This window comes from Scyliorhinus canicula, chromosome 19, assembly GCF_902713615.1.
Source record: "Scyliorhinus canicula chromosome 19, sScyCan1.1, whole genome shotgun sequence".
Taxonomy (NCBI): domain Eukaryota; kingdom Metazoa; phylum Chordata; class Chondrichthyes; order Carcharhiniformes; family Scyliorhinidae; genus Scyliorhinus; species Scyliorhinus canicula.
The window spans coordinates 99,083,227-99,109,955 of record NC_052164.1 but is presented as its reverse complement, the minus strand read 5'-3'; the positions used below and the strand labels follow the sequence as shown (position 1 = coordinate 99,109,955).

Below are 26,729 nucleotides of genomic sequence, written 5' to 3'. Positions count from 1 at the left end.
GACACGCTGGCAGACTGCACACCAAGCGGGCCTGCCCCACCACGGAACATGGCACAAAACACCCAGGTGCATGATTAATGAGGTCGGGGGCCGGAAGATTTGGCGAGTTTTCCCGCCAGCTGCCGCAGTGGGAAACATTCCACATTTCTGTCCCGACACGGCACTTGGAAATTCCGCCTATTGTCTAACCCTTACCGAACAGAAATGCGTGAGCCGATCATAAGGATATAGTTTAGAAAAACAATAACATCAAATTGTTTATGGCAATGGCTCTAACTCTGCATGGAAATACTCAAACCAATGAGAGTTGTTTGTGGGAATAAAGGATATTTCAGCAACAGAATTTGAATTGTAACAGGTGCTAGCTCTACAAGGTGTAACTCAGTCCCCCACCAACAAATATATTCACATATGAAGACCCACCTTGAACCTGTACAGTTAAGTTGCAAGTTTTCTGTTCAATCTTGCCGTCTATCTTCACTTTGCAGTTGTAGATTCCGCTGTCGTTCACATCCAGTGAATTAAAATACAGCGAAGCGTCTCCCTTACTGCCATTTTCAGAGGCAAAGGAGATTCTCTGCTGCCAACCAGGGGTCACATAAACCTTTCCACCTGCTTGTGTTAAGATCTGCCACAAAGTTAAATCAGAGTTATAACAGGTTGTGCTCTTCCTTCAGTCTGTCATCATACCAGAGGTATGGATGTGGAAATCTGGAAATCTTTACACTAGCGAGTAAACAGTGTCCTGAACATGTTTGTTATAAACAGTGGCAAAATCACAGGTAAGTAACCAGTGTGGTAATCTTTAGTTTTATCTTTATTTTGTTTTCTATTTCTGTTCATTTATCCATGCTTCATTCTCAGTAGCAGGTGTAGCCATTCAGCCCTTCCAGCCTACTCCTCCTTTCAATAAGATCATGGCTTTTCTGGACGTGGTCTCTGGTCCACTTTCCTGTCTGGCCCCATAACTCCTCACTCCCTTGTCTGTCACAAATCTGTCTAACTCTGTCTGGAATAAATTCAATGACCCAGCCTCTACTGTTCTCTGAGGAAGAGAATTCCACAGACTAATGATCCACTGAGAGATAAAGATTCTCCTCAGCAGTCTTAAAAAGGAGATCGCTTATTCTTGAAGCTGTGTCCCCTACTTCTAGTCTGCCCCATAATGGAAAGATCCTCCTAATGCCCACCCTGTCAAGTCCCCTCAGAATCTTGTATATGTTTCAATAAGATCACCTCTCATTCCTCTAAATTGCAACCGGTATAGGCCCAGCATGTTTAACCTTTCTTCATATGATAAGTCCAGTGAATCTTCTCGAAACTGCATCTAATGCATATATGTCCTTTTTAAAATAAGGATAGACTGTACACAGTATTCCACATGTATTCTCACCAAGGCTTTGCACATGCAGTAAAACCTCCCTGCATTTATATTCCATTCCCCTTGCAGTCAAGGGCAACATTCAATTTGCCTTCCTAATCACTTCCTGTACCTACAAACGAACTTGTCTGTCTTCAGTTACTTGCCCACAAGGCAGCACGGTAGCACAGTGGTTAGCACTGTTGCTTCACAGCTCCAGGCTCCCAGGTTCGGTTCCCGGCTTGGGTCACTGTCTGTGTGGAGTCTGCACGCTCTCCCCGTGTCTGCGTGTTTCCTCCAAGTGCTCCGATTTCCTCCTACAGTCCAACGATGTGCAGGTTAGATGGATTGGCCATGCTAAATTGCCCTTGCGACTGGCGCTGCACCAACCACGCCGGCGCCAATGGCGCCGATTCTACGCTCTGCGGAGAATCGCGTGCTGGCGTCAGGGTGGCGTGGCGCGATTAGCGCAGCCCACCGGTGATTCTCCGAACCGGCGCGGGATCGTAGAATCCTGCCCCTGGTCTCAACCCCATGACTCTTTGAAAGTCCAGCACATTCAGTCACTACTTCTGTCATAATATACACCAGTATATCCTGGTGCAGACACACACTGATGGACACACACAGGGACCAATCAACATGTACAAACACCGCAGCCAATCGCCAGTTAGAATACACACACCATGAAGGCAGAGGGCACCACGGTTCCCGCTCATTCTGGGTGCTGCCTCTGAGTGTAACAGGAACTCATCCAGCCCAGCACGGACTCACAACACGTACTGCGAGAATCAACTGGTTCGGACAAAGCTTACTCTAGTTTAAGTTAGCATCATTTAGACCCACAGTCATCGTGTGTTAGTTAGTTAGATATAGTTAATAAAATTGAGTGGAACCTTCATCAGTGTTGGAAGTGTCTGTTCATCTCTCAAGTCTACACTAGCCAACACTTTAACTTCCATAAATACTTTTACCGTTTGATCAGACTCGTTGACGTTTCTGATCGCCCACTCGATGTCCAAGTAGCCATTTTGATCTGATTTTGGGCGGTAAGAACATGGTATGGTGACATTATCTCCAACTCGCCTCCAAATGGGATTGCAGTTTATTGTTTCTGCTGCTTCAGAGTCTGGTTACAGAAAGAGGAAAACAAGGTATTAAAATTGTACGAATGGTTGCATCGTGGTCAGTGCAGTGTGTGATATACACCTGCAGAGTGCGTGCGCATGTGGTTTATATTAATACTCATGCCAACAATGACATCAAAGAAATTGAACTTCAGAACAACGCTGAAGTGTGAAACCATTTTCATCGGTTTTGCATGTTAAGCTCCAGGTATATACAACATTGCTTAACCCACCTGCAGAGAAAAAAGCAGGTCCATGAACTGCAGAAGGGTCAATACAAATACTGATTATTTGTAAAATGAGTGATGCATTTTTAGGCTTTCTTGGGAACGGTCCTCTTTAAATGTTGTACTTTTTATGTGAAACTGATATTTTCGTAAGCAATGCTCCCAGCTCCTTTCCCTTTATGGGCATGGTTTAGCAGCCTTGTCTTGCCCGACTTGGTGAAGCAAAGAGACCGTTGTGTCTCGTGAGAGGCCTCTCATGGTATTTACGACACCCAAAACATCTCGTGAAATTCAACGGAATCTCGCGAGAAATCGCGATCTGGACCTCGCCATGAGGCTCATTTAAATGCCTCAGAGTCTCCTGGCTCCTGGGATCGAATGTCCCTGCCTGGGAGATCTCGCCAGGACCCTGTTTAGCACTGCTCCACACAAACATGGATCAGGTGTAAAGGCATCTGGAGGGGGTCGTTAGAAACCTCCAGATTGTCGAGCTCCAGGCAGGTTAGTACCCTGGCACTCTCTCTGGCACCCAGTCAGCTTGGCAATGCCTGGCTGGCAGGGACACTACCAGGGTGCCAGACCAGCAGTGCCAAGGTGCACAGGTGGCAGGTTTCATGTGCCAGGGTTCGGACTCAGGGCGCCTTGCCCATAAGAGGTAGGGTGAGGCCGGAGCTCAAGGACCCTGTAAGAGGTATGTTGGGTACAGGCAGGGGTCTACAGGCCTCGGTGGGCTTGCTGATGAGGGGGGGCGGGGTGTGCGAAAGATCGGGGTGACCTTTAAAAAGGGCACCGTCTTTGTGGAAAGATGTGGAGACCTGGATATGATGTAAGTGTGGCCTTGACAGCAAAGTGCTGTTGCACAGCGGAGTCTTTCTCAGAACTGTCGCTCAATGTGCCCGAAATGGGAGTCTGGGCGCGATTCTCCAAAAGGGATGAAATTTCCTGAGCGAGCGCGTTTAGCCACGTGTTTCCTGGTGCTCGCAGTGACAGAAAACACATGGCTATTCAACGCTACTCGCGTTGAGTAAGGGGCCTAAACGGGGATTGTGCGGCCGAGGCTGCATAGCCCCTTTTGTACCGTGGGGAGCTCCAAACAACACCTGAGTGCGCGCGTGCAAAAAATACCAGCTTGGCACCTTGGCAGAGTCAACCTGGCAGTGTCCATGCCAGCTGCCAGTGCCACCTGACAGCTTGGCAGTGCCAGGCTGGCCTGAGGTCTCTGAGGCAAAGGGTTGAATCCCAATGCCTCAGGTACCTCGGGAATCTGCACATTGGACTGAGGCTAGCTGCCAAAAAGTGATCCCACCCACCCATCGTGGGTGGGAATCACATCGCAATGTCTTGCGAGATTGTGTTGGATCTCGCGAGGTGTGGCAAGTCGGGGAGATCCTGGGAGCGGGGTCTCCTGGCTTTCAACGACCACTCTGCACCTTGGCGAGCTGGCTCAGAGTGGCTGTTGGATTGCGCCCTCTGTTTCTGTCCCATTGAATCGTGCCCTATATCTCAAAAGCATTAGTCCCAGCTCCTTCCTTCTCACCTTCATTCCTATCCATTTTCCATTCCCTCCATTCTCATGTATTTTCTCTTTCCTCATCATTTCCCATTCCTCTCTGATGTTTGCCTTTTTTATTGTCATCCTTTTCATATCTTCTGCTTTATTGCCATCCATTTTCCCCTTCTCTGCCACTCATTCCCTCAGCTCTTCCACCGCTAGTTACCCCCTTTCGTTGTGATCAAATTTTTTCCTTTCCCTTTCACTGCCACCCAAATCTTACCCCCAACCCCAACTGACCCTTCTATGCTCCCTAAATCCCTCTTTAATCTGAATGGCTAATGTGCCTCAGCCCTCTCAATGTCACATTGAGTACAGGATTGCAGCCTTGGTACAGTTTAAGGAGCTCCTCTTGTTGTAATGCTCCCATGCAGCGGGGTAATCTCCATACTAGGTGATGGAACCATCAATTCAGCGAACACGTGTAGTTGGATCTGAACAGAGGCTTTAATACACTTACAATAGAGCCAGCCTATTCGTCGTTGAACTTCAGGTGAAATGGCAGGCTGGCTCTAAGGCACTGATCTTTATACATCGGTCCCAGGGGGAGGAGTCCTGGGTGGAGCCAAGGGAGGAGCCCAGTACAACTCTCGCGTACTCCCAGAGCGACTCCCCCTGGTGGTTGGATAGTGCAACTGCACTTACAATGGGTAGATAATGAACATATATACATGGAGTGATATTGGCAACTATATATAGTGTGAATCACATTCACCACATTCACCCCCTGTTAAAAAAATCAAGTCCGGCGGGGGTGATGGCTCAAAGAGTCAGTCTGTCCGGTGGACGAATTATCCGTTTTGATCTGCGGAGCACCGGGGTTGCAGCCTCTTGCGGTGGCTGGGCGGACGTTGAGGCCTGAGGTACGGTTGCCAACTCCGGGGCGAGTCTTGTCCGAGCCTCATACACCTCCTGGTCGAATGGAGACTGGGGGCGTGGGGGGCGGGCTGGTGCTGGTGCTCGGGACTGGTGGGGTGAGCTCGCAGAATAGGGGGCGCAAGGGGGCGGCCGCATAGGGAACGGGGAAAGGAGTTCCTCGGTGGGGGTAGATGGGGGGCTGGATCCAGAGGGTGCCAGGTCCCGGAGGGATACTGTGTCCTGGCGACCGTCCGGGAATTCAACAAATGCGTACTGTGGGTTGGAATGAAGCAGGCGCACCTTTTCAACAATGGGGTCGGTCTTGTGCCCCCTGACGTGCTTCCTTAGGAGAACCGGGCCTGGCGTCCTCAGCCACGCCGGAAGTGAGACCCCTGTGGTAGTGCCCCTGGAAAAAATGAAGAGCCGCTCGTGGGGGGTTTGGTTGGTAGCTGTACACAGGAGGGATCTAATTGCGTGGAGCGCGTCAGGGAGGACTTCCTGCCATTGGGAAACTTGGAGCTTCCTGGACCTGAGGGTCAGTAGGACGGTCTTCCAGACCATCGAGTTCTCCCTCTCCACCTGTCCGTTCCCCCTGGGGTTGTAACTCATAGTCCTGCTCGAGGCGATGCCCTTGTCGAGCAGGTACTGACGCAGCTCGTCACTCATAAAGGACGCACCCCGGTCGCTGTGCACGTAGCTGGGGAAACCGAACAGGGTGAAGACACTATGCAGGACCCTAATGACTGTGTGGGAGGTCATATTGGGGCATGGGATGGCAAAGGGGAATCGGGAGAACTCGTCAATAATGTTAAGGAAGTAAGTGTTTTTGTTAGTGGAGGGGAGTGGCCCTTTGAAATTGATCGCAAGGCGTTCAAAGGGCCTAGAAGCCTTGACCAGGTGGGCCCTGTCTGGTCTATAGAAGTGCGGTTTGCACTCCGCACAGATCGGGCAGTCCCTGGTGACCGCTTTTACCTCCTCGTTGGAGAAAGGCAGGTTTCGGGCTCTGATGTAGTGGGCGAGCAGGGTGACCCCTGGATGGCAGAGGTCAACGTGGATGGCTTTTAGGCGGCTGATTTGCGCGCTGGCGCATGTCCCGCGGGATAGGGCATCCGAGGGCTCGTTGAGCTTCCCCGGTCGATATTTGATATCATAATTGTAGGTGGAGAGTTCAATCCTCCACCGAAGAATTTTGTCATTTTTAATTTTGCCCCTTTGCGAGTTGTCGAACATGAAGGCGACCGACCGTTGGTCGGTAATGAGGGTGAACCTCCTACCTGCGAGGTAGTGCCTCCCGTGTCGGATAGCCTCCACGATGGCTTGTGCTTCCTTCTCGACTGAGGAGTGTCGGAGTTCTGAAGCGGATAGGGTACGGGAGAAAAATGCAACGGGCCGCCCTGCTTGGTTTAAAGTGGCTGCTAGCGCTACCTCTGAGGCGTCGCTTTCAACCTGAAAGGGAGTGGATTCATCCACCGCCCGCATGGCTGCTTTGGCGATGTCGTCCCTGATGCAGCTGAAGGCTTGGCGCGCCTCAGCAGACAGGGGAAATAGTGTGGCCTTGAAGAGTGGGCGGGCTTTGTCCGCATATTGAGGGACCCACTGGGCGTAGCACGAAAAGAGCCCCAAGCACCGTTTGAGGGCCTTGGGGCCATGGGGAGGGAGAGTTCTAAGAGGGGGCATGCGGTCCGGGTCTGGGCCCAGGACTCCGTTCTCCATGACGTAGCCGAGGATGGCTAGTCTCTAAGCCCTGGGCCCCATTTTCTAATAGTCTCTGGTGTACATGGCTAGATCGAAGGCCCACTACAAAAACATCCCGCACAGCAAGCTCCCTATGTTCGGCCGCGGTTACGGCCTGGTAATTGCAGTCATTTGAGAGATTGTTCAACTCGCGTGCAAATTCAGCTAAAGTTTCAGTAGCCCGTTGTCGGCGAGTCGTGAACACATGGCGGGCAAAGACCTCGTTCATGGGCCTAATACACATTTTGTCCAAAATCGCCAGCGCTGCGGTGTAGGAACCGGCTGGATTTAGTTGTGTAGAAATTCTGTGGCTTACCCTCGCGTGCAGTAGGCTGAGCTTTTGTTCCTCCGTAGTTTCAGCGGTGCTGATCTCGGCCAGGTAGGCCTTAAAACATTTCAGCCAGTGGCAGAAGGTTTCTTTCGCCTCTGCATCCTGCGGATCGAGTTCTAGACGTCCTGGTTTTAGAGCGGATTCCATGCTTTACTTCGGCAGCTTCTTAAGTGTATTAAATTGATGGAACCATCAATTCAGCGAACACGTGTAGTTGGATCTGAACAGAGGCTTTAATACACTTACAATAGAGCCAACCTATTCGTCGTTGAACTTCATGTGAAATGGCAGGCTGGCTCTAAGGCACTGATCTTTATACATCGGTCCCAGCGGGAGGAGTCCTGGGTGGAGCCAAGGGAGGAGCCCAGTACAACTCTCGCGTACTCCCAGAGCGACTCCCCCTGGTGGTCGGCTAGTGCAACTGCACTTACAATGGGTAGATAACGAACATATATACATGGAGTGATATTGGCAACTATATATATTGTGAATCACATTCACCACACTACGAGCCCACTCTGCTAATTAATGTGAATGAGGATATTGATCAGACTCCTGTAATGATGATTGTCAGCATGAAACATTGGTGATTGGCATGTATGCAACAATCTGTCATTCAGCAGTTTGGTAATCTTAAACTTGTTTTCGTATTAAGCCTCGGTGCTCTACACCTCAGTTGCCAACATTCAAGGCCAGCCACCTGCTATTCTTTGAAAGATTAACAAGAGTTATAGGTTGCCTGCTGGGACACTAGTTATGACCATGACTCATAATAGCTCTGCAATACGCACTCACACAAATGGAGGACAGGCACAATGAAGCAAATGTAACTTACTACTGGTTGGTATTAGAATATACAGTTGTGACCTTGTAACAATGCTTTAGGTGTCTAAATGTCAGTAAAATAGAGTGCTTCCCAATCTCAGTATAATCGCTGCCTCCTGCAAGCTGCATTGCTTTTCTCTGTCTCCCCATGGAGGAAAAAGAACAGAATGTTAAGGCCCTGAAGAAAAGTGAAAATAAGGAAGTAACTCTTCAACCACCAGTGTAACAAGGAAGACTTGTATTGGCTGACACCAAGAACGTTCCAGTAAATATTAAAGTTTGACCAATTTTAAAAAGACACTAATACATACTTATAAATGCTCAGCGAGCCTCTGATCTTCTGGAAGCCCACCCAGGCTGGCCCTCTGGTCACCCTCATACCCCAGATGCCTCATCAAGGGAATGGGTGTGGCCAAGCACAATCAGGGGCCCACCAGGAGTTGACACTCCTCTGAAGCACTGCCCCACTGCAGAGGAAGCAGGGGATCAGCAGAGCTCACCCCAACCAGAGGATACCTGCACTGCAGCTTTTGGAAGCCTCCCTGCATCTCTCAGGGCAGAGGCCCCAACAGTGAACCCCCACCCTTCCGGATCACCAGCTGTCTCCATCCGCTGAGACTGGCAATGCTGACTGCCTCTGCCACCACCTCCCAGGCACTGTTCAGAGAGCAGGCTTGAGTCTGCGTCTACCCTGGGGAAGAAGATGTCCCTCCTCTCCTCACTGGCATGGTGCTGTGGGGCCACCTCCGACTCCCAAACTCAGAGGACAGGATTTCTCTGCGCCATCTTGCAGTGAGCGTGTGGTAAATGGGGCGCTTAAAAAGAGCTCCAGCTGCCAGGTTCTTTACCGCTAATTCTGGCCCCAGCGGTTACAATGCACGCTGGGCTGGGAATTGCTCTCAATTTGCGCTGGTGGAGTGCTGGCCTGAATGTCCTGACTTGCTTACGGAATAGCACCCCAAACAGATGTGCGAATTCCTATTCATTTCTGGCAGCAACACTCCAAATGGAGAATTCCGGCCCGTTTCTAATGTTTAATGGTATTATGGGGGTGATTCTCCAAAATGGAGCCCAAGTGTCCGCGACGTCGTGAACGATGGTGTGAACCGGGTCCGGGTTCGACTAATTCTGTCCCCCACAGGGGGCCAGCACGGTGCTGGAGTGGTTCACGCCTCTCCAGCCTCCCTCCCTGGTGCCAAATGGGTGCCGCGCCAACCTGCGCATGCGCGGGGGACTTCTTCAGCGCGCCGGCCCCGACTCAACGTGGCGTCGGTGTTCAGGGGCCGGCTGTGACGGAAAGTAGTCCCGGCGGGGGAGAGGCCGGCCCACCGATCGGTGGGCCCCGATCACGGGCCAGACCCCATTGGAGGCCCCCCCCCAGGGACGGAGCCCCCCACCCCCCCCCCCAACCCCCCCCCCCCCACCTGCCGCGCCCCCCCGACCATTCGTGCAGACTTCCCCCCGGCAGTGACCAGGGTTGAACGGCGCCAGCGGGACTCTGTCGTATCTGCGTGGCCGCCCGGCCCATCCAGGCCAGAGAATCGGGCCAATTCCAGCGGCCCGTGGCCGACGGCGCGCCAGATGCGCAGGAATCGCGCGCTGGCATTGGGGCATCATGGCGTGGTTGCGGCGATTTGCCTGCCCGGCGCGGGGCTCGGAGAATCGCACCCTATGAATTGGCTCTGATAAATACAAATAGACTGAGGCCTTTCAAAAGCTACATATGTTCACAAATACAAATAAATGCTCTATTGAAAGAAAGACACTATTTTGTGAGGGGAAATGGTGGCGTGATGGTAATATAATTAGACTTATATTCCAGTGACCCAGGCTAACGTCTGGGGACATGGTTTCAAATCTCACTAGTGGAACTCCAATTAATATATTAATTCAATTAGTAAGTCTGGAACTGGTCTTGTGGCCATGAAGCTGGTGTTTTAAAGCAGGGTTTCCCAAACTTGCCAAAGTACTGATGGAACCCCTGCAAAACATTCTTATTGTGTTGAAGAGCTAAACACAAAAAGAAAATGATTGTTTTCGTGCGATAGGTACAAACAGACAAAAACGTAGAGAATCATCTGTTTCGCTATGTCCTTTAGGGAAGAAAATCAGCATTACCCAGCATGACTTACATGTGACCCCCGACCCACAAAAATGTGAGGATGGATTCTTCGCTACCCGCTGCCGGTATAGGGTTTCCAGATCCAGCCGAGAATGAAGTGTCGCCCGAAATACAGGATTGGCGCCCAATCCGGTTGCGATGCTCCGGTCCCCGGCTGGTGGTGGCAGCATGCAAATCAGTCATTTTCATCTCTTTATGGGCTGGACGCCCAATTTCCCAGCCTTCCATAATGCCCCAGCCCTCTCAGCCGGGATTCACGTGGCTGTGAATTGGTGCTAGTTATCCGAAAAGTGTGAGGTGGTTCACTTTGGAAGGAGTAACAGGAATGCAGAGTACTGGGCTAATGGCAAGATTCTTGGTAGTGTAGATGAACAGAGAGATCTCGGCATCCAGGTACATAAATCCCTGAAAGTTGCCACCCAGGTTAATAGGGCTGTTAAGAAGGCATATGGTGTGCTAGCCTTTATAAGCAGGGGGATTGAGTTTCGGAACCACAAGGTCATGCTGCAGCTGTACATAACTCTGGTGCGGCCACACCTGGAGTACTGCGTGCAGTTCTGGTCACCACATTATAGGAAGGATGTGGAAGCTTTGGAAAGGGTTCAGAGGAGATTTACTAGGATGTTGCCTGGTATGGAGGGAAGGTCTTACGAGGAAAGGCTCAGGGAATTGAGGTTGTTTTCGTTAGAGAGGAGAAGGCTGAGAGGTGACTCAATAGAGACATATAAGATAGTCAGAAGGTTAGATAGGGTGGACAGTGAGAGTCTTTTTCCTCGGATGGTGATGACCAACACGAGGGGACATTGCTTTAAATTGAGGGGTGAGAGATATAGGACAGATGTCAGAGGCAGTTTCTTTACTCAGAGAGTAGTAGGGGTGTGGAACGCCCTGCCTGCAATAGTAGTAGACTCGCCAACTTTAAGGGTATTTAAGTGGTCACTGGATAGACATATGGATGAAAATGGAATAGTGTAGGTCAGATAGGCTTCAGATGGTTTCACAGGTCGGCGCAACATCGAGGGCCGAAGGGCCCGTACTGCGCTGTAGTGTTCTATGTTCTATGTTCTAGTGGTCTTGGCGCGATGGTCCCCCAAGGTGGGTCAACAGGGTCACTGCATAATGGAGGTTCCCCCCAAAGTTCCTCTTTTTCAGAGCAGAAAGCACTTAGCTATTTTTGATGTGGTGAGGAGCTGTCAATCATAGCAAGAGTGTTCATAAACATTGTGGTTAGCATCAAAGCAGGGTAATGGGGATGCATTCAAGCGTGAAGAGAAAGATAGATCAACAATCTACCAAGCAGCTGTCTCTGGAGTAATAAAACTGTCATTCACTGGCAATGCAATGCATTGCTGTGCAAAATTGAATGGAATATTTGCATTTCAAATCTGCCAAGGGATTTTAAGTCCTTTGAAGTGTACTTGGCTTTGGGCGAATCCTTTGACACATGGAACAGCTGCTGCTTTTTGTCTGAAGTAACAGCTGTTAGGACAGGGTCAGTGAAAATGCAGTGATTTTTCATCTTACTGCTTGGACTGCTCTTCCGATTTCAGGCTGGCGTCTCTGATGGGGTGTGACGGGGGGGGGGGGGGGGGTCTGTTAGCAGTAGTCTGTTGGTGGTGGTCTAATAGTGGGGGTCTGATAGGGGCCTCTGATAAGGGTCTCTGAAAGACATCTCTGAAATGGGTCTCAGAAGGGGGTCTTTGTTGTCTCTGATGGGGAGGGGTTTTGATGGGGGCTGTGGAGATCATGGGGGGAGTTGGGTCACCCTGATGCGTATGTTCTGTGGGGGTGTGAGTGGCCCGTTATTCCCATGGTTGGGGGGGGGGGGGAGAAAGGGTTGGGGTTGGGGGGGTTGGAGAATGCCTCTTGTCAGCAGAGGTGAGGGGCAGAATTTTCATTGCTGGAGGGGAGGGGCCTGACCTCCGCACCTGGTATCGGGCCGCCAGCTCAAATTGGCGGCCCCACACCGGAATTCTAATGGAACTCTCGAAATCTCCACAGTGCAATAAATTAGCATGGAAAAGGAGAGGGAATCGCACCTGGGCACCCCTCATAGCACCAGCGGAGACCAGTCACGGGTCTTCACTGACAGTAGCACTTAGTCTCCAGAACAGAGAATCCACCCCGTGATTAACTGCCCTCTGAAATATTCAGTTCAAGGCCAATTAAGTATGTGATTAATAAACGTTGGCTTTGTCAGTGACACCCACGTTCCATGAAGGAATCAAGAAAAAAAAGAAAAACTCAATTTGCTCCGACCATCAGCAATATGATAATGGCTAAATGATCTGCTTCATCAACGATGATTGAGGGAAAATTATTGGCCAAGACTTTAGATATAACTTCCCTATTCTTCTTCACACTAGTACTGTAGAATCTTTTATGTCTAAATGAGAGTAGACAAGGTCTCGGTTTAATGTCTCATCCCAAATATGCATCTGTAACAGTCACTAACACTCCCTCAGCGCTGCCCTGGATTGGCAGCCTTGATGTTTTGGGCTCAAATCTCTGGAGTGAGTCTTAAACCCATTAACCTCTGATGCAGAGGCAAGAGTGATACCCACTCAGTTATTCCCAACACAATAGTCCTTAGTACCTCAAAATTCGAAGCACCCAATGCCGTTTGTTAAATTCCTCAAGAGTTGCAATGATTGTTACTGAATAAGCAAAGAAAGAATAATTAGTAGAAATCTGTTCAACGATTGTTACTGAATACGCAAATAAAGAATAACTAGTAGAAATCTGTTTAGAAACTAATTTCCTTTTACTAGAATCATAGAATCCCTACAGTTCAGAAGTAGGCCATTTGGCCCATCGAGTCTGCACCTACCTCCAATGGTGCACCCCAAGCCCAATCCCGTGTCCTGCCCTATCCCCATAACCCCACCTAGCCTTACGACACAAAGGGGCAATTTAGCGTGGCCAATCAACCTAGCCTGCACAGCTTTGAACCGTGGGCCCTGGGGAAACCACACAGACACGGGGAGAATATGCAAACGCCACACAGACAGCCAAGATCGGAATCAAACCCTGGTCCCTGGTGCAGTGAGATAGCAGTGCGAACCACAGTGCTGCCCTACTTCATGGAATGCGAGTATCACTAGTTAGGCCAGCATTTATTGCCCATTCCTCTCTCACATCGCACGAATGAAGATAGAGAAAAATACATCTTCAAATTCAGCTGGTTTGCTCTTGTGGTTTATCAACATCACATGAACCATTCAATATGCCATTGCATTGTAACACATTGACTTGTAGTTTATCACATATGTGCGCAATAGGTGAAGTCAGAAAACGTTAACCGTGCTTCTAAGCACTATTATGGTTTAACACGATTGGTTTTACTGTGACTTTCTGAATGCTTGGTTCCACACTTCAGCTTTGCTATGGTTTTGTTTTGTCATATTTTCTTGCTTTCTGCAAGTAGCAAATAATTTATTTGTGCTCTTTTAATGGTTGATGCTAGCCACATTCTTGCGTGTTTTGTAGCACATTACAAATAATGCATAAATTATAAGCAAGTTAGATCAGTGTTCGTTTGTCAGTGACATTCATCTGGTCCATAGAGCAGATAAAAAGGCCATTCAGTCCAGGGTCGGTGCTGGTGTATATGCTGCACACAAAGCTCCTTCCAATCATCTTCATCTAATCCCATTAACACATCCTTCCATTCCTTACTCCTTCACATGCTGATCTTGTTTCCCCTCACAAGAATTTTTGTCTCAGTTATTCCCTGTGGTTCTATTCTCTGCCACTTCCTGGGGTAAGAGCTTTTCTCCTGAATTCAATCTTGGATTTACTTTGAGGCACTAAAGGCTATTTCTCTCAGAAATAATTCATGCCTCCGTGTCAGGGGTTTGTGGGGAGGGAAGGGGGGGGGGACAAACACGAGAGGTTCACCCTGCCACTGCAGTACCGGGGGCAGTGTCAGGGGGCAGTGCCGAGGAGAGGAGGCTTCAGTTTGAGAGGTCCATGGTGGGGGGGGTCTCCGTCCCCATTGGGGGGGGGGGGGGGGGGGGGGGGGGAATTTTAAAATTATTTTATAGAGATTATCTTACAAATTGGCATCCCGATCTCTGGAGAATCGACGTTGCCAGCTCTATCAGGCCCTGCCCAACCAGTGTGGCGCCATGAGACGCACACCAGCATTTTGTTTTTACAATTGCTGGAAATACAGAGAGAAAAGCAGGCCGCAGACCAGGGGCTGGATTCTCTGTTCTGGTGAGCTGGATTCTCCGCCGTCGGGATCCTTCGTTTTGCCGGCAGCCTGGGGGTTTACCGACGGTGTGGGGCTGAGTCACAGTAAAATGGATGGGAAACCCGCCAGCCAAACGGAACATCCCGTCGGCCTGCTGAAATCTGGCGCAGCGGGACGGAGAATCCGGCGCTAAATGCTGCCGCTGGTGGAGAATCACAGGAACTGCGTGCTCCTGCTAGGACTGCCGGCCAGAGTGAATCTTGCTATCCAATTGAAATGAAATGAAATGAAAATCGCTTATTGCCACAAGTAGGCTTCAATGAAGTTACTGTGAAAAGCCCCTAGTCGCCACATTCCGGCGCTGGTACGGGAATTGAACCGTGCTGCTGGCCTGCCTTGGTCTGCTTTCAAAGCCAGCGATTTAGCCCAGTGTGCTAAACCAGCCCCTATTGGGCCAGCACCCAGCCCACGTGCAGCCCTGCAGGCGTTCGATTTGCTGGGACCGAGATTCATGTTCAGAGCCTGACAAGCTGGCGCAGCCTTTAAACTCTCCGCTCAGCACAGACTGTCGTTCCAGCCAAGAAGATGGCAGGGAAAAGACCAGCAGCCAGGTTCCCGGTCTCGGAGATTGAATACTTGCTGGACGTTGTTGAGGGATTCTCCGTCGGTGGGATCCTACCGCTTCGCCGGCAGCGGACTCACGCACGTGGATTTCCCCACAGCATGGGGGGGGGGGGCATAGTGGGAAACCCCATTGGCCGGATGCCTGGACGGAGCATCCCGCTCACCCTCTGTCCCAGGATGGAGCGGAGACTCAAGCCTGCAATCCGGAACCATGCCCCGGATGAGGTGGGAGAGGCTGTGAGCCTCACCAAGAGGACCATCACGCAATGCCATAAGAACATGAACTATCTCCTTCGAGCAGCAGGGTGAGTAACCAGCTCTGTGCCCCTAGGATCACTCCTGCCCCTCATTCCTTACATCTGCCTCCAATCCCCGAGAAGCCAAACAACACCCCATCTCCCGGCATCTCCCTTACAAACCCCCTCAACGAACCCCCAACACATGTATTGTTCTCTTTGGCCAGGAGCCTTGCATGCACATGCCACCAGCTACAAACCATCCCCTAAAACTCACCTACTATAGCCTCACTATGTCCTTCCTTTCTGTGTCCCCAAGGGTAAAGTGGGCTATAAGAGTCAGATATTCAGATCCAACCTCCACTGAGGAAAGGGCCCGAGGAGAGGGCAGTAGCTGACACGGAGGTTGGCATGGGCCAGACAAGTGAAAATCCAATGCAACGCAGATGTCCCTATAGCAAGTGACTCACCCGCCTTCCAAAATCTTACCATGTGTCTTTTGTCTTGCAGGATGCCCAACACATAAGGATGGGCCATCTGGGATCGCTGCCCCCATCCAGACCCTCAGAACATGTCTCTGTGGAAGACACTGATATCTCACCACTGCTTTCACCTGTCCCATCCACTGTCGCAGAGACTATCACCTCGGTGGGTAATGTTAGCGATCAGTCTCCTGTGTTGCCCTTTGGTGAGTGCCGCAACATGCTGCAGCACATCAGGGTGGAGGCAGGGAGCAGATGATCGGAGGACTGCCCAATCCCAGGGAACAACTGTTGCCCAGTTAGATGCTGCGCTTCTGGAAAAGGTGACCCCGTCACTGGTGCAGATGCAGAACAGAGACAGAATGTTCAGGAGGGGGTGTCAGCAGGTTTCCAGTGCCTGCAAGTGCAGCTGGAGGAGTACAGCCGCCTTCAGGCACTGGGAAGGGTGCCAACAATGCGTGGCATCCAGGCCAACATTGAAGGGTGGCGACTGCAGTGTAAGGCCTGGGGAAAAAAGTCAGAACCTTGAGGCACACTGTGCTGTCCTTGGCTGAGGCGCAGGACAGGAGAGCTGAGTCACAGGCAGACAGGTCCCGGGCGCCGATGGACATTGCTGCAGTGCTCCAGAGCTTGGCCTGGTCACAAAGGGTCACGGCTGAGGGCATAAAAAGCATTGGCCAGGCGCTGAGGGACCATAGGCAGACACCGAGGGACATGTCCGAGGCACTGAGAGATATGACCCCATCACAGAGGGACATGACGGATGCTGCGAGGGACATGGTTCCCTCGCTGAGGAACATGACCCAGTGTCAGTTTGCCATGGCTGAGGGCATCAAAACCATGGTTCAGCCTCCAGGACTGGCAGTGCCAGGTGACCTCCGGAGCTCACTCCAGCCTCCCCTTCATCCCATGGAGTAGCTCAGGGGCCAGCGGGCACCCTGAGGGAGGAGGATGGGGCCTATTCCACCCCTCCCACAGGGGAGGCGCTGGAACTCCTGGCTGGGTCGGCCGGGGTTTCAAGGGGTAGGGTGCCCATGACACATGAATGCCCCACCTGGTTATGCCCTCACATGGAAGTGGCAGGACATGGGGGCAGTAGTGTGAGACTGACACATATAACATCCCCATTGAGCGAGGCTGAACCGTTCACCGTGAGAAGGAATCGCCAGCATTTGTCAGACTTTGTCAGACAATGAGGAGCAGCAGAGCTCATCTCCCAGCGAGTCATCATTATCCTCCACCATCCCATGGACAAGACCCGCTGATGTTGCCAACCCAGGCCAACACCCTGTCGTGATGTTCATATGACCCTCTCAGAGGGGGGAGGGAGAGCTGTGATAGTGGGGAGGAGCAGGAAGAAGATGAAGGACTAAGGGAGAGGGAGGGGGTGGAAGGATTGAGGGAGAGGGAAGTGGATTCTGTGTGAGGGTTGGTGTTTGAAGTTGGGTGGGGGGGGGGGGGGTGAAAGAGGTGGGATAGGGCAGCAGGGCTGCCTAGTTGGTAAATCGGGAGGTGAGTAGGTGCCCCGTGTGTGGCGACCCTGTATCACAGGTTGGATGGCCTGCCACTCCAGGTAAGGCTCCACACCTGGGTCTTCCTGGAGACCCTCCTCATCCTCCTTGTCAGATGAGGCCTTCTCCTAAAGCATGTTTCCCCGCTGCTGCACAATGTTATGAAGGACACAGCAAGCCACCATGATACTCGTGACTCTCTGCGAACTATATTGGAGTGCGCCACCAGAGCAGTCCGGGCGTCGGAAGCTCATCTTGAGAACACCAATGCACCACTCAGTGACACTCCTGGCTGCTGTGAGAGCGTCGTTATCACGGTTCTCCGCAATGGTCTAGGGCCTCCCCACAGGCGTCATTAACCATGTCCTTAGTGGGTAACCCTTCTCACCCACTAGCCATCCCCTCACCCGAGGGAGCACCTTGAAGGTGCCGGGAGCTGGCGATTGTGCCAGGACGTTTGCATCATGCATGTTTGCATCATGCATGTTTGCATCATGCATGCTGCCTTGGTATTGGGCGCAGACATGCATGATGTGCAGCTGGTGGTCACATACCAACTTCACATTCATGCAGTGGAAGCCCTTCCTATTGATAAAGGGCACCCCCTATCGAGACTGTGCTTGGAGGGCGACATGCGTGTCATTGATCACCCCCTGGACCTGGGACATGGCAGTGATGGTGGCAAATTCCAATGGTGGTAGAACATCCTGTTGGGACTGGTCAAGGTTGAAAGTTATGTAGCCAGATGTCAGTGGATATAGGGCATCTAAAATATATAACAGCTGGAATTCTCCAGGTGTTGGGATTCTCTTTTCCTACTGGCAGCGCACCCCACCCGCGGTTTTCCCAGTAACGTGGGGTGGCTCCAATGGGAAATCCCATTGACAAACGAGGGAAGAGAGAATCCCCTGGCCAGTGAATGGCACCCCCCCCCCCCCCCCCCCCCCACCCCCCCCCCCCCCCCCCCCCCCCCCCCCGAGAAAGCTGCGGCTGGGGGACTGGAGAATCCTGCTCAGCATCTTTCAATTTCACCCCCTGTTGCAATTCAAATTAAATGAATACTTTTGGCTGTAAAACGGCCAAGTAATTTACTTTGAAACAATCTTTTAAATTCATGGCCATTTAAAATTTGAATAAAATCAAACAAGAGAATGTTTCAAAGAGAAAATAATTGAATATTTCATAATTTATTGTTTAACTTCATATCAATATACATTTACCTTGCTGGTGGTAATAATAATCTAATCATCTTTATTATTGCCGCAAGTAGGCTTACATTAACACAGCAATGAAGTTACTGTGAAAAGCCCCGTGTCGCCACATTCCGGCGCCTGTTCGGGTACACGGAGGGAGAATTCAGAATGTCCAAATTACCTAACAGCACGTCTTTTGGGACTTGTGGGAGGAAACCGGAGCACCCGGAGGAAACCCACGCAGACACGGGGAGAGCGTGCGGACTCCGCACAGACAGTGACCCAGCCGGGAATCGAACCTGGGACCCCGGCGCTGTGAAGCAACAGTGCTAACCACTGTGCTACAGTGCCAGCCCAAACAAGTAGATTTTGCATTGATACCATTTAAACAAACACAAGAAATCGGTGGCCAGTAACAGTCTCTTCAGATCCTCAACATTGCTCTGCCAGTCAGAAAGATGGTGGTTAATTTCCTGCCTTTTTCCAGCCCCATCCCCGAATCTCATGATCCCCTTTGTGTTCAAAAATCTACTGACCTCAGTCTTGAATACACTTAACAGCTAAACATCTGGCTTCCTCTGTGACGCACGATCAATTGTAGAAAGACGTCGGATACAACTGTGGCTTTATTGTAGTAAGATGCATGGCCTCCTGCTGCAGCTGGCGAAATGGCTGCTGAATAGAGGACACGCATATTTATACTCCTCCTACTGGGCGGAGCCAGCAGGCAGGGGCTACCGGTGAACCTGTAGTACAGGTCCTACCTTACATCACCTAATACAGGTGTAACAGTGGTTTACCACACTCTGCAATACAGAATTCCATCGGTTCACAATTGACTGAAGACATTTTTCCTTATCACCAAATGTGGGACCCTCTGTTTTGAGACTGATTCGTGTCCAGTATTTCTAAACCGGAGACCTTAGGACAGGGCCTCTGCCGTACTTTGGATCCCAAACGTTTTTGGTTTGGGTTGCATGGTTCAGGCCAGGCCAGGTTGGGCCAAGGACCACTTGGACCACTGGCAGTGCGGGAAAAGACTAGTGCATGGAGCCAATAGCCATCAGGCTAATGCAGCACCGAGCCCAATCAACTCTAAGTTATTTTACTCATCCATTGATAATAATATTTCATGCATGGCAACTTTAAAAAATGTCAGGTTTTTGGACATTAGACAACTGGATTTGAGACAGTGTATCAGTTGCACTAAAATAAACATTTCCAAACTCCAGTGAAGTTTTGAAACAAAAATATCTCGACATATCTCTACATTATATTTACCCATAAATCGTTCATTAAGCCAACTCACTGCTGAAAATATTCTCCATTTCAGCAGAATCATTTTACAAGCTTGTTCTGAAAACACAAAACTCTTACAGCAATGCTAAATGGTAATTTTACCGTCGTGATTTATTTATTTATTTTTAAAATAAATTTAGAGTACCCAATTCATTTTTTCCACTAAAGGGGCAATTATAGTGCAGCCAATCCATCTATCCCGCACATCTCTGGGTTGTGGGGGCGAAACCCACGCAAACACAGGGAGAATGTGCAAACTCCACGCGGACAGTGACCCAGAGCCGGGATCGAACCTGGGACCTCGGCGCCGTGAGGCTGCAGTGCTAACCACTGCGCCACCGTGCTGCCCTTCCATAGTGACTTATTTTAGAAGAAAATTCTTTAAATTCTTTCCAAAGTACAGATTCTTAATTTAGGAAATCCCATCTGTGAAATATATGTATTTTTAAATTTAGAGTACCCGATTCTTTTTTTTTCCAATTAAGGGTCAATTTAGCATTGCCAATCCACCTACCCTGCACATCTTTGGGTTGTGGGACTGAGACCCATGCAGACACGGGGAGAATGTCCAAACTCCACAAAGACAGTAATCCCAGGTTCGAACCCGGGTCCTCGGTGCCGTGAGGCAGCAGTGCTAACCGCTGTGCCACCCACCATCTGTGAAATATAATTGTTTTAAAAATGCTGAAATCTGAAAACTGCTTCTGTTGCGCGGACATCACCTCTTTTTCTCTCTTAAATTGAAAAAAATGAATATTAACAAAATAAACCATAATTTTTTTTAAAAACACACGGTACCCAAAATATGGGTTGCACCATTTGGGGCACGCCTTTGGGCTAATTCAGAGCTTGGAGGACCATTCCTTGTGGGGATAACAGAGGAATGATCACTAGCTACATGGCTTGATTTTCTAACCTGTGTTACAATTGTCAAATCAATCTGTCAAACATGAAGATAGCCTCAAGCCCTCTAAACAAAATTGTGACAATGTAGAGAATGAGTTATATTCCAATCAGGAATCAGTGGGAACGAACAATTTGCTTGTCATAATAATAATAATTCTTATTGTAACAAGTAGGCTTACATTAACGTTGCAATGATGTTACTGTGAAAAGCCCCTAGTCGCCACATTCCGGCGCCTGTTCGGGTACACTGAGGGAGAATTCAGAATGTCCAATTGACCTGACAGCACGTCTTTTGGGACTTGTGGGAGGAAACGGGAGCACCCGGAGGAAACCCACGCAGACACAGGGGGAACTTGCAGACTCCACACAGACAGTGACCCAAGCTGTGAATTGAACATGGTACCCTGGAGCTGTGAATCAACCGTGTTAACCACTGTGCTACCGTGCTGCCCACGCGGCTGTTATGGCTGTTGTTTGGGTAACACCAATTCTCAGTTCTACCCTGTTCACACGAAGATTCATAAAATGTTCAGCGCTTACACCAATTAAGTATTTTGTTTGTTTTTTTAAAAAATAATTTTCATTGAAATTTTTACAAAATACAAAATATAAACATCTTAACTCTATTAACAAACAACCGCGGTAACACCCCATGAACAATACCCCCCAGCTTCAAGAGCAACTTCAAACAAAAGGAAAGAACAAAAACAAAAAAAAACAAAAGAGCACCCAGACAACGAAAGGGAAAGAGATAGCACCCTCCACAAACCCATGTGCACAGTTCTCCCTCCCCCCAATCCCTACCCCCCCCCCCCCCCCCCCTCTCCCGGGCTGCTGCTGCTGCCGGCCTATTTCCCTACCGTTCCACCAGGAAGTCCAGAAAAGGCTGCCACTGCCTGAAAAACCCTTGTACTGATCCCCTCAGGGCAAATTTCACCCTCTCCAATTTAATGAACCCCATCATATCAGAGATCCAGGCCTCCACGCTTGGGGGCCTCGCATCCTTCCATTGGAGCAAGATCCTCCGCCGGGCTACTAGGGACGCAAAGGCCAGAACACCGGCCTCTTTCGCCTCCAGCACTCCCGGCTCCACTGCAACCCCAAAAATTGCGAGTCCCCAGCCTGGCTCGACCCTGGATCCCACCACCCTCGACACTGTCCTTGCTACCCCCTTCCAAAACTCCCCCAACGCTGGGCACGCCCAAAACATATGGGCGTGGTTCGCTGGGCTCCCCGAGCACCTAGCACACCTGTCCTCTCCCCCGAAAAACCTGCTCATCCTCGACCCAGTCATGTGGGCCCTATGCAGCACCTTGAACTGTATGAGGCTAAGCCTCGCACAGGAAGAGGAGGAATTCACTCTCCCCAGGGCATCCGCCCACGTCCCCTCCTCAATCTCCTCACCCAGCTCCTCTTCCCATTTACCCTTCAGTTCCTCCACCGAGGCCTCGTCTACCTCCTGCATTACCCGGTATATGTCCAAAATCCTCCCTCCTCCGACCCACACCCCCGAGAGCACCCTGTCCCGTACCCCACGTGGGGGCAACAAGGGGAACCCCTCCATCGGCCGCCTGGCAAATGCCCTAACCTGCATGTACCAAAACATGTTCCCCGGGGGGAGCACAAACTTCCCCTCTAACTCCCCCAAACTCGCGAACCTCCCCTCCACAAACAGGTTCCTCAACCTCTTAACCCCTGCCCTGTGCCAGCCCAGAAATCCGCCATCAATGCTCCCTAAACCGATGGTTCCCCCATATCGGGGCCTCCATCGAGCCCCCCACTTCTCCCCTGTGCCGTCTCCATTGCCCCCAAATTTTGAGGGTAGCCGCCACCACCGGGCTCGTGGTATACCTCGTTGGAGGGAGCGGCAACGGCGCCATTACTAGCGCCTCCAAGCTCGTGCCCACACAAGACGCCGCCTCCATCCTCTTCCATGCTGCCCCTTCCTCGTCCATTACCCACTTATGCACCATCACTGCGTTGGCAGCCCAATAGTACCCACAGAGGTTGGGCAACGCCAGCCCCCCCCTAGCCCTGCCTCGTTCCAGGAACACTCTTCGAACCCTCGGAGTCCCATGTGCCCACACAAATCCCGTGATACTCCTGTTGACCCTCCTAAAAAAGGCCTTCGGGATAAGGATGGGGAGGCAGTGGAACAGGAACAAAAATCTCGGGAGCACAGTCATCTTAACGGACTGCACCCTCCCTGCCAGTGACAGCGGTAACATATCCCACCTCTTAAACTCCTCCTCCATCTGCTCCACCAACCTTGTGAGGTTGAGCTTGTGCAGGGCCCCCCAGCTCCCCGCCACCTGGACCCCTAGGTACCTGAAGCTCTTCCCTGCCTGCTTTAATGGGAGCCTACCAATCCCCTCCTCTTGATCCCTCGGATGCACCACAAACACCTCACTCTTGCCCAGGTTCAACTTATACCCCGAGAAACCCCCGAATTCGCTAAGAATCCTCATCACCTCTGGCATCCCCCCCACCGGGTCCGCCACATACAGCAACAGGTCGTCCGTGTACAGCGACACTCGATGCTCCTCCCCACCCCGCACCATGCCCCTCCAGTTCCCTGACTCCCTCAATGCCATGGCCAGGGGCTCAATCGCCAACGCGAAGAGCAAGGGGGACAGGGGGCACCCCGCCTCGTCCCCCGGTACAGCCGAAAGTACTCCGACCCCCTCCTATTTGTGGCTACACTCGCCATCGGGGCCTCGTAGAGCAGCCTCACCCACCGGATAAACCCCTCCCCAAACCCAAACCTCTCCAACACCTCCCACAAATACTCTCACTCAACCCTATCGAAGGCCTTCTCCGCATCTAATGCCACCACTATCTCCGCCTCCCCTTCCACAGCCGGCATCATAATGACGTTGAGGAGCCTTCGTACGTTTGTGTTCAGCTGCCTTCCCTTCACAACCCCGTCTGGTCCTCATGAATGACCCCAGGCACACAATCCTCTATTCTAGTGGCCAGGATCTTTGCCAGCAGCTTAGCATCGGCGTTCAGCAGCGAAATCGGCCTATATGATCCACACTGCAGAGGGTCCTTGTCCCGCTTCAGGATCAAGGAATTCAGCGCACGTGACATAGTTGGGGGCAGAGCCCCCCCCCTCCCCCCCTCCCTTGCCTCGTTAAAGGTCCGGACCAACAGGGGGCCCAACAGGTCCAAATACTTTTTATAGAATTCCGCCGGAAACCCGTCCGCTTCCCTGACTGCATGCTCCCTATCCCTTTGACCACCTCCTCCAGCTCGATCGGCGCCCCTAGTCCCTCCACCTGCTCCTCTTCCACCCTCGGGAATCGCAGCTTGTCCAAGAAGCACCCCATTCCACCCCCCTCCACCGGGGGCTCCGACCGGTACAGTTCCCCATAGAAGTCCCTGAAGACCCCATTAACACCTACCCCCCTCCGCACCACCTTCCCAGCTCTATCCATCACTCCCCCAATCTCCCTGGCTGCGTCTCGCTTCCGGAGCTGGTGCGCGAGCATCCTGCTCGCCTTCTCCCCGTATTCATACACCGCCCCCTGTGCTTTCCTCCATTGAGCTTCCGCCTTTCTGGTCATCAGTAGGTCAAATCTGGCCTGAAGGCTACGCCTCTCCCCCAGCAATCCCTCCTCTGGGGCCTCCGCATATCTCCTATCCACCCTCACCATCTCCCCTATCAGTCTCTCCCTCTCCCTCTGCTCCCACCTCTCCCTATGGGTTCGGATGGAGATCAATTCCCCCCTCATCACCGCCTTCAATGCCTCCCAGACCGTCCCCACTTGAACCTCCCCGTTTCATTGGCCTCGAGGTACCTCTCGATACACCCCCGAACCCTCCCGGCCACCTCAGTATTTTGTTTGTTGTGGAACAAATGTGTAAGCAGTTTGGGTGTAATGTGCCAGAATAGTCTGGTTTGCTGCCAATCCCTCTAGCAAAGTTGCCAACAGAAAAATCGGGTGAAGCTGCCATTTTGATTGATGATCATAGAACATAGAACAGTACAGCACAGAACAGGCCCTTCGGCCCTCAATGTTGTGCCGAGCCATGATCACCCTACTTAAACTCACGTATCCACCCTATACCCGTAACCCAACAACCCCCCCCCCCCCCCTTAACCTTACTTTTATTAGGACACTACGGGCAATTTAGCATGGCCAATCCACCTAACCCGCACATCTTTGGATTGTGGGAGGAAACCGGAGCACCCGGAGGAAACCCACGCACACAGGGGGAGGACGTGCAGACTCCACACAGACAGTGACCCAGCCGGGAATCGAACCTGGGACCCTGGAGCTGTGAAGCATTTATGCTAACCACCATGCTACCCTGCTGCCTGTTGTTGTGAACAATTTCTTACCCAAGGAGGAATATATTTTTCTTCTGATTGAACATTATCCAGCTGGCAGTTCAAGTTGCACACAATCTATTTATGTACAGTGTGCCAGTGATAACTGGTGTTATTTTACAATCTATCAGACTGCAGCACCTAGGAAGGAAAAGGTTTTGATAAATTGATCCAAGTAAAAGGCTGCACAAACTTTGGAATCAAGGCTTCACCGTCTTTGTTCTGATCAACCTGTTTTTTTTCTAGATGCCAGTACCTACATTCCTCTGTGCTCTATTTTCCCGACTGATGTTAGGTTATTACTTTTAAAATGAATGCACAGAGGAATACCGTGTAAATATATTCAAGTGTCGACTCATTAAATTTACTGGTTGGAAAGGCAGCCTTTCTCCCCAATTATCTGCATGATGGGGATTAACACCTTGAGGCAATTTCCTTTTTCTTTGAACAGAACCTTAAAATATTTTTACCATTTCACAAGCCGACACATCTCTTGCTCAAATGTTTTGCTATTGCGACGTGGCAACACGGTCGTTAGCATTGAATGAAGTCTGCTGCCCTCGATTTTAATAAATGCTTACGTTTTGTGAAAAGTGTCAGCTTTAACTCAGTATTAGCTGACACCTTTGGTTCAAACCCCACTCTGGAGCATCTAAGCAAACCGAGTTCTGCAGTGAGGGAGTCATGTGCTGTCGTTCTGATGAGCGTTAAACTGATTGTCTGCTCCCTCAGCTGCATGTAAAAACAATCCGTAACACTACCCACAGACGAGTAGGAAAGCACTGCTCTCACCAACATTTACCCCACAAGCAGCATAACTAAAACAGATTATTTAGTCACTGCTGTGCACAAAATGATTATTACTTTCCCCGATATTACAACTGTGTCCGCGCCATATTTCACTGGCTGCCAAAGGAGCGAGTTGCTTTCTTTTTAATAACGTGCACCGACTTGTAAAAATGATGGGCTGGATGGTCACCCTGCCGCCAGTTTCTCGGCTGCGCGTTGTTCCCGGGTGACGGGATTCTATCTTCCTGACGCTTGTAAATGGGATTTCCCATTGTAACCACCCCAGGCCACCGGGAAACCAACGGGCAGGTGACTGCTGCCAGCGGGGAAAATGAATCGTAAGGACCGGAGAATTCGGCCGATAGTAATGCTACACTGTGCAATGTTAACCTCAGACCAGCACAATCTTGGACAATAATTGCAATATTTAAAATGAAGAAAAAAAGTAATAAGCAGCCTTACCTGCTGTAAAACGCACAAATATAGCTGATATAAAGTATATTTTGAGCATCATATTGCCTCAACTCAAATTATTTTCCCAGATGAAAGACAATCTTGTTGTTTTAAATGAGATATATTTTCACCACCTGGCACCTTTTTAATGCAAATTTGTTGAAGAAATTGGTTGAAATTGAACCTTGAGACGTGATTAGAGGCCCCTGAACATAGTTCTGGGCAATTGCTTTTCAGAGAGTTGGCATGACACATTGACCACTTCCTTGTCATTTCTGCTGCTTGTCGGTCGGTAATTTATTCAGGTGGCTGGATCCCACTCTGCTCATCACCTCCTGTCATGTGATCGAAAAACTGGACATACGTGTGAAAATTCATCACGTTTTTCATATCCTTTTTGCCGGCAAAAGGGGGCTTTGGCAGGTGGAAAATGTGAGAATATTCCTTCGGTGGATAACTTTGAAGAGTTACTAAATGAGGAGTGCGACGAATTAAGGCCAATATTCGGACCAAGAGGACTCGCGTGGCGCAGCAGAGGGAAGGATGGCAGAGGAATCTGTGGCATT

At 50.6% G+C, this 26,729-nt stretch overlaps 1 protein-coding gene across 3 annotated transcripts in view; it reads right to left on the bottom strand.

Annotated features, from left to right (window-relative positions):
• LOC119953872 (CXADR-like membrane protein) overlaps positions 1 to 26,325 on the bottom strand; it is a 52,185-nt gene extending 25,860 nt beyond the window's left edge. For all 3 annotated transcript variants that reach the window (XM_038778476.1, XM_038778478.1, XM_038778479.1), the window contains exons 1-3: positions 26,173 to 26,325; positions 2,335 to 2,489; positions 424 to 628 (exon numbers count right to left, since the gene is read on the bottom strand). In XM_038778476.1, the coding sequence (XP_038634404.1) occupies positions 424 to 628; positions 2,335 to 2,489; positions 26,173 to 26,224 (412 nt within the window). In that variant the 5' untranslated portion in view covers positions 26,225 to 26,325. The remainder of the gene's footprint in view (positions 1 to 423; positions 629 to 2,334; positions 2,490 to 26,172) is intronic.
• Positions 26,326 to 26,729: the final 404 nt, after the last annotated feature.